Source organism: Chiloscyllium plagiosum, unplaced genomic scaffold (genome assembly GCF_037043375.1).
Source record: "Chiloscyllium plagiosum isolate Xiang-an unplaced genomic scaffold, Cpla_swu_hap1 HiC_scaffold_3, whole genome shotgun sequence".
Classification (NCBI taxonomy): Eukaryota; Metazoa; Chordata; class Chondrichthyes; order Orectolobiformes; family Hemiscylliidae; genus Chiloscyllium; species Chiloscyllium plagiosum.
This window is the reverse complement of record NW_028270141.1, coordinates 150,285,288-150,296,775: the sequence shown is the minus strand read 5'-3', so window position 1 is coordinate 150,296,775 and position 11,488 is coordinate 150,285,288. Positions and strand designations below refer to the sequence as shown.

The 11,488-nt window shown below is 39.3% G+C and overlaps 1 protein-coding gene across 1 annotated transcript in view; it reads left to right on the top strand.

Moving 5' to 3' along the window:
- Positions 1 to 11,488, top strand: part of LOC122548537 (coiled-coil domain-containing protein 185-like) — a 22,496-nt gene extending 11,008 nt beyond the window's left edge. The window contains exon 3 of the mRNA XM_043687314.2: positions 8,771 to 11,488. Coding sequence (XP_043543249.2) covers positions 8,771 to 9,722 — 952 coding nt within the window. The 3' untranslated portion in view covers positions 9,723 to 11,488. The remainder of the gene's footprint in view (positions 1 to 8,770) is intronic.

Here is an 11,488-nt window from a genome sequence, read left to right as displayed (position 1 = left end):
TCTGCTGCTCTGTCTCTCTATGGCAAATATATCTTGGGTAGGGAGACCAAAACAGTACTTCATGTGTGGTCTCACCATAACTGTATAACTGCAGTAAGCCATCCTTCTTTCTGAACTCCAATATCTTGCAGATCCTTAGACCATAAGACCATAAAACATAGGAGCGGAAGTAAGGCCATTCGGCCCATCGAGTCCACTCTGCCATTCAATCATGGCTGATGGGCATTTCAACTCCACTTACCCGCATTCTCCCCGTAGCCCTTAATTACTTGTGACATCAAGAATTTATCAATTTCTGCCTTGAAGACATTTAGCGTCCCAGCCTCCACTGCACTCTGTGGCAATGAATTCCACAGGCCCACCACTCTCTGGCTGAAGAAATGTCTCCACATTTCTGTTCTGAATTTAACCTCTTTAATTTTAAGGCAGTGTCCACGGGTCCTAGTCTCCTCGCCGAACGGAAACAATTTCCTAGCGTCCACCCTCTCCAAGCCATGTATTATCTTATAAGTTTCTATTAAATCTCCCGTTAATCTTCTAAACTCCAATGAATACAATCCCAGGATCCTCAGCCGTTCCTCATATGTTAGACCTACAATTCCAGGGATCATCCGTGTGAATCTCCGCTGGACACGCTCCAGTGCCAGTATGTCCTTCCTGAGGTGTGGGGACCAAAACTGGACACAGTACTCCAAATGGGGCCTAACCAGAGCTTTATAGTCTCAGTAGCACAACAGTGCTTTTATATTCCAACCCTCTTGAGATAATTGACAACATTGCATTCGCTTTCTTAATCACGGACTCAACCTGCATGTTTACCTTTAGAGAATCCTCAACTAGCACTCCCAGATCCCTCTGTACTTTGGCTTTACGAATTTTCTCACCGTTTAGAAAGTAATCCATGCTTCTATTCTTTTTTCCAAAGTGCAAGACCTCGCATTTGCTCACATTGAATTCCATCAGCCATTTCCTGGACCACTCCTCCAAACTGTCTGGATCCTTCTGCAGCCTCCCCACTTCCTCAGTATTACCTGCCTGTCCACCTAACTTTATATCATCGACAAACTTCGCTAGAATGCCTCCAGTCCCTTCATCCAGATCATTAATATATAATGTGAACAGCTGCGGCCCCAACACTGAACCCTGCGGGACACCGCTTGTCACCGGCTACCATTCTGAAAAAGAACCTTTTATCCCAACTCTCTGCCTTCTGTCAGACAGCCAATCCTCAATCCATACCAGTAGCTCACCTCGAACACCATGGGCCCTCACCTTGCTCAGCAGCCTCCCGTGTGGCACCTTATCAAAGGCCTTTTGGAAGTCTAGGTAGACCACATCCACTGGGTTTCCCCGGTCTAACCTACTTGTCACCTCTTCAAAGAATTCCAACAGGTTTGTCAGGCATGACCTCCCCTTACTAAATCCATGTTGACTTGTTCTAATCCGACCCTGCTCTTCCAAGAACTTAGAAACCTCATCCTTGCTGCATCTCCCTGTCTACTTTTAATTGACTGATATACAAAGATACCCAGATCCACATCCACATTTCCCAATATAACCACTTAAATAATATTCTACCCTTCTGTTTCTCACAGTGAAGTGCATAGCTTCACATTTAACCAAGCTGTCCTGCATCCGTCATATTTGCGCACTAACTCAACTTGTTTAAATCACCTAAAGCCTCCTTGCATTATCTTTTACCAACAGTGGCCACCATCAGTGCCAAAGACCCAGGTTCAATTCCCACCAGGCGACTGTCTGCATGGGTTTCCTCCAAGTACTTCAGTTTCCTCCCACAATCCAAAGATGTGTGGGTCAGGTGAATTGGCATGTTAAATTGCCCATAGTGTTAGGTGCATTAGTCAGGTTAAGGGTAAGGGAACAGGTCTGGATGGGTTACTGTCCGCAGGGTCGGTGTGGACTTGTTGGGCTGAAGAGCCTGTTTCCATTCTGCATGGAATCCAATCTAATCTAATTTTAATCCCACCCAGATTTTAGGTCATTATCAAGCTGATAAATATTGCATTTGATTCCCTTGTCCACATTACTTATATGTAGCATGCAAAGCTAGGGCCCAAGCAATGATCCTTTTGATATCCCTCTAGTCATCGTCTGCCACTTGAAAAAAGGCCTATTTATTCCCACTCTCTGTTTCCCGTCAGTCAACCAATTCTCAATCTATGCTAGTATCCCACATCCATCTATCCATGTATCCCATATACTTTAATGTTCGTCACTAACCTCTTATGAAGGACATTGTCAAAAGCCTTTTGAACGTCCAGATATGTCACATCCATGGGTTCTTCCTTATCCATCCTCAGTGCATCCTTTTCTTAAATAAAACTCCAGTTGATTTATTAAGCCTGATTTAACTTTCATAAACCCATACTTGCTTTGTCCAATCCTATTACTGTTTTCCAAATGTTCTGTTTTCACATCTTTTTAACATAGACAACATTTCCCCACTACGAACAGCTCAAATGAGTATTGGTAGGTGATGCATATTTTAGCATAATTGTGGGAAAAAAGGGTAAAATAAGAGTAAATTTTCTAAAAGGGGAATTCAAACATGCTTGGCTGAGAAGCAAGTGGGCTGGAAATAGCAACGATAACAGAAATCTGTGACGGTCCAAGAGGACACTGGCAGAAAGGTGAGGAAGGAAATTTAGGCTGAACATGACCTGATCAATCAAACACATGGAACAACAAACTCTACACCTTGCTCTACTGAGCAGCTGTGATAAGGATCCAATTTCAAAAAAGCTTGAAAAATAATACCTGGCAAAGCAAGCGAAATACTGCAGAAAATCAAAAATAGTACAATAAGCATAAAGGTGAATTCTAAAAAGAAGTTCAGGAAAGAAAAGCAAACTGATCAGGAAAACGTATGGAGAGTATGCATCAAAAAAACTTTTTTTGTGTGTTAGAAGTATGTAAAGCGCAAGGATAAATGAAGCAACAAGTCAGCTATATTATGATCAAAGTGGCAACCTATCTGTGGAGACAGAGAATATGAGTAAGGAACGTCTTGAAGACTTTGAGCTTAACTTCACCGAAGATCAGGTCGATTATCACACTATAATTAAAATGAGAGTGATACATATCATGGGAAGAGCATGTTAGAGAGGAAATCTTATTATGTTTGACTTATTTAAAAACATATACATCCCCATTTCTGAATGAATTGAATGTCTGGTTGGGATATCTGGTCGGCATGGACAAGTTGGACCGAAGGGTCTGTTTCCATGCTGTACATCTCTATGACTCTGTGACTCGTAAATTATAAAAAGAGGTTGGGTTGTTTGGGACTTGGCTCACTGCAGTGCGGGAGATTGAGGAGTGACCTTATAGAGGTTTATAAAATCATGAGGGGCATATATAAGGTGAATAGCAAAGGGTCTTTTCCCTAACGTGGGGGATTTCAAAACTAGGGGACATATTTTTAAGGTGAGAGGAACAAGATTTACAAAGGACACCAGATGGTTCATGTATGGAATAACTGTCAGAGGAACTGGTGGATACAGGTACAGTTGCACCATTCAAAAGACATTTGGATTAGTAAATGAATAAGAAAGATTCAGAGGGATACGGACCAAACACAGGCAATGGAACTAGTTTAGTTTGGGAACATGGTCAGCATGGACTAGTTGGACCAAAGGATCTGTTTCCGTGCTGTATGACACACTGTGTTTTACTGATATTAGGGTATCTGATCTGTAATTCTATCTCTTTTTTTTTAAATAATGAAGTTATATTTGTCACAATCCAAGAAATGCTCCATAGTCTATTGGATTTTGGAGATGACCACCAATATTTCCTGGGCCTCTTCCTTTAATACTCTGGCGTGCTATTAGGCCCTGGTGATTTGTCAGCCTTTATCAAATAATTGACCCAGCGCCTTTTGTTTTTTAAGCTGATACTGATTCCCTTCAACTCTCCTCTCTCACTTTATCCTTAGTTCCCTAACATTTCTGGGACGTTACTTGTGTATCTTTTGTGAATTCAGAACCAAAGTATGTGTTTAATGTTTTTGCCATTCATTTTGTTCTTATTATAATCTCCTTAGCTACTGACTGTAAAGGACCTATATTTGTCTTCACTGATCTTTTTTATCTTCCTGTGTGTATATATATATATATATATATATAGAAGCTTTTACAGTCAGTTTCTATGTTGCTTTTAGCATCGTAGAATCCCTACAATGTGGAAACAGGCCTTTAGGCCCAACAAGTCCACACCAACCCTCCAAAGAGCATCCCTGCAACCCTGCACCTCCCATGACTAACTCACCGAGCCTACACATACCTGGACACTATGGGCAATTTAGCATGGCCAATCCACTTAACCTGTACATTTTACACTCGTATTCTATTAATTTCCCTCTTAATCAAGGTTTTTATTCTCTTTTGCTGAATTTCAAATGCTTCCAATCGTTAGACTTGCTGCTCATTTTTGCAATTTTGTATGTTTCTACTTTGGATTTAATATTGTCCCTAATATTGCTTCCTACAATGATGAGAACTGCACATTAGCCCTGATGTATATTGCTCCCAATAAAGATAGCAAATGTTAGTATTGTACTGTTACTGGGGGAATGTCGAACTATTGCCTCGCTCTTTACTGAGGAACTGGTGATTTATTATTGCTGCCTACCAAAGTTTATGAAGCTTTCCTGCCCACCGACCAGTTTCTATCACTTTCCTCTGCCACCCCTCAAATACCAAGCAAAGCACAGGTAATGCCTCCTGGATATTGGAGCAGGGGCTGTCTTGGAGGAGGGGAAGCTTGCCATCCCCTCTACTGTTTCTGTGACACCCTAAGTACTTGACCTAAGTATGAACTTTAATAGTCTGCCCCTTCTGTCCACTATTTGAAGGCAGTTCATGTATATGGTACGGTAACTTACCATTACCTTGCTGAAATTACATGGGATTGGTAACTGCCAATTTCAGGGGATTATTGTTACACTTTACTGAAATCTTAGTGCCAGTTTAGCAGTCCCTGATCATTCATTGAAATCAACTTCATCAACAATGTGTTGGCCAAACTAGTGGATTTGAGAAGCTGTTTTCTTTTTGATGTCTGTTAAAAGTTTTGAGTAATGAAAGTTCAGACAGTCTTTGCTTCCAGACTATACCAGAAAGCTGTTTTCATTCAATTAAAAAAATCCAAAGATTACTACATTAAGGTCGCTTTGCTTAGTATTGCTCAGATCAGGTACCAGATTAATCAAACAAAACAAAAATTTCTGGATAAACTCAAGTCTGGCAGTATCTGTGACGTCAAAACCACTGTTAAAGTCTAGTGACCCTGTTTCAGAACATTCTGAAGAGCCAAAACTAGGATCAGTTAATACAGAACATACAACAAATGAAATTTTAAGTCATTTTTTTAGGTTTTGCACAAAACACGTTTGACAACTGAGGCAAACCTAATATGCCGCCTATTATTATAAACGTCCCCTATTATTATAAATGCCACCTATTATTATAAATGTCCGCTATTATTATAAATGTCACCTATTATTATAAATGTCACCTATTATTATAAATGCCACCTATTATTATAAACGTCCCCTATTATTAGAAATGTCCCCTATTATTGCAAATGTCCCTTATTATTATAAACGTTGCCTATTATTATAAACGTTGCCTATTATTATAAATGTCGCCTATTATTATAAATGCCACCTATTATTATAAACGTCGCCTATTATTATAAATGCCGCCTATTACTATAAATGTCCCCTATTATTATAAACGTTCCCTATTATTATAAATGCCGCCTATTATTATAAATATCGCCTATTATTATAAATGTCCCCTATTATTATAAATGCCCCTATTATAAACGTCCCCTATTATTACGAACATCACCTATTATTATAAATGTCGCCTATTATTATAAACGTCACCTATTATTATAAATGCCACCTATTATTATAAACGTTGCCTATTATTATAAATGTCCACTATTATTATGAATGTCCCCTATTATTATAAAGGTCCCCAATTATTATAAATGTCGCCTATTATTATAAATGCCCCTTATTATTATAAATGTCGCCTATTATAAATGTCGCCTATTATTATAAATGTCCCCTATTATTGTAAATGTCCATTATTATAAATGCCACCTATTATTATAAATGTCCACATTATTATAAACGTCACCTATTATTATAAATGTCCCCCATTATTGTAAATGTCCCCATTATTATAAATGCCGCCTATTATTATAAATGTCGCCTATTATTATAAATGTCCCCTATTACTGTAAACGTCGCCTATTATTGTAAACGTCACCTATTATTATAAATGTCCCCTATTATTGTAAATGTCGCCTATTATTATAAATGTCCCCATTACTGTAAACGTCCCCTATTATTGTAAACGTCGCTTATTATTATAAACATCGCCTATTATTATAAACGTCGCCTATTATTATAAATGTCCCTTATTATTATAAATGTTGCCTATTATTGTAAACGTCGCCTATTATTGTAAACATCGCCTATTATTGTAAACACCACCTATTATTATAAATATCGCCTATTATTATAAATGTCCCCATTATTGTAAACGTCGCCTATTATTATAAATGTCGCCTATTATTATAAACGCCGCCTATTATAAATGCCGCCTATTATTATAAACGTCCCCTATTATTATAAACGTCCCCTATTATTATAAATGTCGCCTATTATTGTAAACGTCGCCTATTATTGTAAACGTCGCCTATTATTATAAACGCCGCCTATTATTATAAATGTCCCCATTATTGTAAACGTCGCCTATTATTATAAACGTCGCCTATTATTATAAATGTCCCCTATTATTATAAACGCCGCCTATTATTATAAATGCCGCCTATTATTATAAACGTCACCTATTATTGTAAACGTCGCCTATTATTATAAATGTCCCCTATTATTATAAATATTGCCTATTATTATAAATGTCCCCATTATTATAAATGCCGCCTATTATTATAAATGTCCCCTATTATTATAAATGTCCCTTATTATTGTAAATTTCCCCATTATTATAAATGCCGCCTATTATTATAAATGTCTCCTATTATTGTAAATGCCGCCAATTATTGTAAATGTTGCCTTTTATTGTAAACTCTCGCCTATTATTATAAACGTCGCCTATTATTGTAAAATTCACCTATTATTATAAACATCCCCTATTATTGTAAATGCCACCTATAATAAATGTCCCCTATTATTGTAAATGTCGCCTATTATTATAAATGTCCCCTATTATTATAAACGTCCTCTATTATTATAAACGTCACCTATTATTGTAAACGTCGCCTATTATTATAAACGTCGCCTATTATTGTAAACGTCGCCTATTATTATAAACGTCGCCTATTATTATAAACGTCGCCTATTATTATAAACGCCGCCTATTATTATAAATGTTGCCTATTATTATAAATGCTGCCTATTATTGTAAACGTCGCCTATTATTATTATAAATGCCGCCTATTATTATAAACGTCGCCTATTATTATAAATGTTGCTTATTATTATAAATGTCACCTATTATTAGTTCCACAGGTTTTTGTAAGAAGCAAATAAAACTGATATGAATGTTCACTTTCAATTTATATTGATTTACCGTACGGAATTGCATGTACTGGTTTAAAGTTTTTGTTTTATATAACCTAGTGATAGTAATACAGTAAGAAATCTCTGTTTCATTGTACTTCATTGAACTTGAGTATTTCTGTAAAATGAATAATTTGTAAGAATATCAATTTCAGGGGAAAACCAGCGTTTATTCTGCAGGAGCTGAGTGCTGATTGATAGGCAAGTGGACTTTGGCAGAGCTGTTGCCTTGAAGAATGCACCCAATAATACTGATTGACAATTACGAACAAGACTTTGTTTAAATTTAAAGCCTAATTGGTCGGGCCATTGGCCTCAGAAACAGTCCAGTGCTAAGACAGATGCAGTGCAAGTATGTGTTCTTTTGTCTGAAGGACCAAGCCCAGTGTATCAATATATGTCTCTTCTCATAAGCGCAAATATCCCATACTGTGCTTGACTGACCATCCTTACACATTCAGGATTATTTTGTTCAGTAGCAGAATTACACCACATGTTAGATACTGTAATGTGAATGTTGAAGGAGCAGGCTGCTTGGGTACAGTCAGTACCTTGTCTTTTGCAAACAGCTCAAGGGACTTGCTCAACTACCCTCTCAGGCAATATATTCAATATTCAAAATCTGGGTGAAAAGGTTTTCCTCAAATCCCTTTGAAGCGTCTTGCCTTTCAACTTTAAATTATGCCCCCTTGTTACTGATTCTTTGACTAAGGGGTAACAGCTGTTTTCTATCCATCCTGTCCATGCACCTTGTAATCTTGACTATCAATCAGATATCATGTCAGCCTTCTCTGTGCAGCCTCTCTTCATTGCAAAACTGCTACATCCTAGGCAACCCTCTCGTGCAATTGCATTCTCCCTATAGTGCGGTGACCAGAACTGCAAACAGTATTCCAGCTGTGGCCAAAACAAAGTTCCGTATAGTTCCAACATGATCTCCCTACTCTGATAATCAGTGTCATGACCTGATCTGATCATCCTCAACTCCACTTCCCTGCCTTTTCCCCAAAAACCCATAATTCCCTTGCTGATTAAAAATCTGCTTATCTCTGGCTTGAATATACTCTGGAATATCCTAAGAATGTCCAGAAAAGGTGCAATATAAATCCAAACCTTTCTTTACACAAACTGCAATTCATATGTTCACAGGTGGAGAAAAGAACAGGAAATGAGACAGTCCAAAATTCAACAAGAAGTAAAACAGCTGGCTGAACTGCGGAAGAAAGACGTGATTTCCAAAGAAAATAAATGGAAAGTATTGGTTGAGGAACAGGAATTAAAGAAAAAAGAAAAATTAGAACAAGCCAAGTATGAAGCAGAAATCCGTAAACATCACCAAAATCAATTACGGGAACAAATGGAAACCATCAAGCAAATTAGCAAGGAACAAGAAATACAGGCTTCACAGGTAAAGCTGTCAAATGCAGCTCAGAAGCGACTGCTGAAAGAAATGAGCAACCAGAACAAAATCAAGCTGGACAATGAACATGAAAAGCTGAAGCACATGATCATGAAAAAGGAGATTGACAATCTGACCAAGACTGAAGAATTAATGGTGAGGATGTCACAGGAACGGAAGCTTTTACGATTCAAGGAAAACCATAAACTTCTAGTAGAAGAAAGAAAGAGAGGACTGAGAGAAAAAGCAACCAGGGAGAAAAGCCAGATCCTTCAAGCTAAGCTCAGGGCTGAGAAACTAGAACAGGAGCAGAAGGAGCGTAAGGAAGCACTGGCTGAAATCTCTGACCTCAAAATAGAACAAGCTCAGAAAACTATGTTAAAGTGCATTCAGAATAAAGCCCTTCAGACACAAAAGACCAGGTCAGAGAAAGAGAGGATCCACCAGCAGATAAAAAAGAAGGTCGAGGAGGAAGAAGAATGGCATCGACAAGCGATGGAAGAAACAATTAAAAGGAAAGAGAAAAGAAGTGAAGAAATTTTGAAAGTGAAGAAAGCAACTATTGAGGAGTCCCGCCAAGTTGCCCGAGCAGCCTTCCAAATGAGAGAACGCGTGCGAGAACAGATCAACAGCCGTTCGTTTGATCAAATGGCTATGGAAGCTGAGCTTTGGGCCAGCTTAGTGAAAAAAATGGCTTCCTGATGTCTGAGGGGAGAAAGCTGGTTGACTTAGTTCCTTATTGGTTGGACTCATATTATAAAAAAAAGGATTTTGTTTTTTGCTTTGTTTGATGACACTATGGCAAAAAGTTACGGGTTTTTGAAAAAGGCAAACAAATTGATGCTTGTACTTCAGTTAATAGACCACGAAGTGATGAAGGTCTCAAACTTAAATATTCTGAGAATCTATTGCAGGATTATTTTGTGGGATCTGATTGTGTAGTAGAATTATAGAATTTATTGCTATGTAAACATAACTCAAAGCTTTACCATGACCATATTTGTTCCACCAGTGTTGTGAAGCCATAGAAAACAATTGTCCTTTTTGATATTTGGAACAATGTACAATGTTTTACTTGTGCATGTTTGTATATTTGGGCATGTACATAGAACAAGTCCTTGTTGTTAAATCATTCAGGAAACAGAATCTTCAAAACTCTGAACTTTGAGCCATCCATAACAGTTATGTTTTTATAAGATTGTGAAGAAAATTGTTGCCAAATTCCCCTACACAAAGTCCAGCTTTCAAATAACTTTTTATGTACTAGTGGGTTGTGTTGCATTGTTGACAGTAACTTGCAGGATGTGCTTTGTGTATTTCTATCTATCGTCATCATATATTCGGGATTTCAGGTAGGTAGCTTGCTATTCATCACTAATGCATGCTCCTGTCATCCTTAGTTTTGGGAAAAGGAGGCAGGTTGTTGGAGAAGCGCAGAAGGTTTGGTTTGCTGGAAGCAGATTTATCAGAAGCGTCCTGGAGAAAATAATGAGCTCAATGGGATTTCCTTCATTTTTTTGGTCTCCTGCTCCTCCTTAATCTGTTTTTATCCAGTGCATCACGGCTGTCACATCATTTCTGAAATCCTGCCCCTAAACTTTCTCTGTTCACCCTTCCCACGAGCACATTATTCTTTACTCTTGGTGCTCATTGTCTTCAGTCCTCAAATTTGTCATCGTCCTTAGGCTTCAGCTTCTTCATCTCGTTTGCCTTCAGAATGCACCTTACATTCCCTCTCTGTCCTTGTCTCTCACTCATCCTTGCCCTCTCTCTCCTTCGTAACCTCAATTGTTTTCCTTCCCTGTCTTCCTCTGCTTTCCCTGACCACCTCCTTCTTTCCCACTGCCTCCCTCCTCATTTCCTCCTCCCTCTTTCCCCCTCCTCGACCACTTTTCTGCCCCCTCCCCTCTGCTGCCTCTCACTGCCCCTCCTCCCCTCCCCTAGCACTACCCTCCCCATCTTTCCTTCCCCCTCCCCTGCTCCTGCACCCCACTCCCCTGATCTTCCTGACCCCCTTTCTACCATCCAGTCCCCTATCCTTTCACATCTTTCCTTTCTGTGCCCTTTCTCCTGCCTCTCTCCTTCCCTACAACACCCTTCTCCTTTGCCCCCCGCTGTCCTCAGCATTCCACTCCTCAGCCCCCTCACTCTTCTCCTTTGCACCACAATGCCTCTCCTTTGCTGCCCCCACTCCACTCCTCCCTCCACCAGCTCCATCTTTTCCACCCCAAAATCCCAGCTCCTCCCCCTTTTCCCCTCCACACAGCCCTTGCTGATCCTCACGCCACACACTTGTCTCCCTGCGTCAGCCCCACACATCGCCGATGCCCCTCCACTCACCTCTGTTTCTTAGCCCCTTCAATTATTTCCGTTCACACCACTCATCTCTGTTCCCCCCAATCGTCTCCGTTCCACCAACTCGCCTCTGTTTCTCAGCCCCCACTCCTCTCCCTTCCTCCAACCCCCTC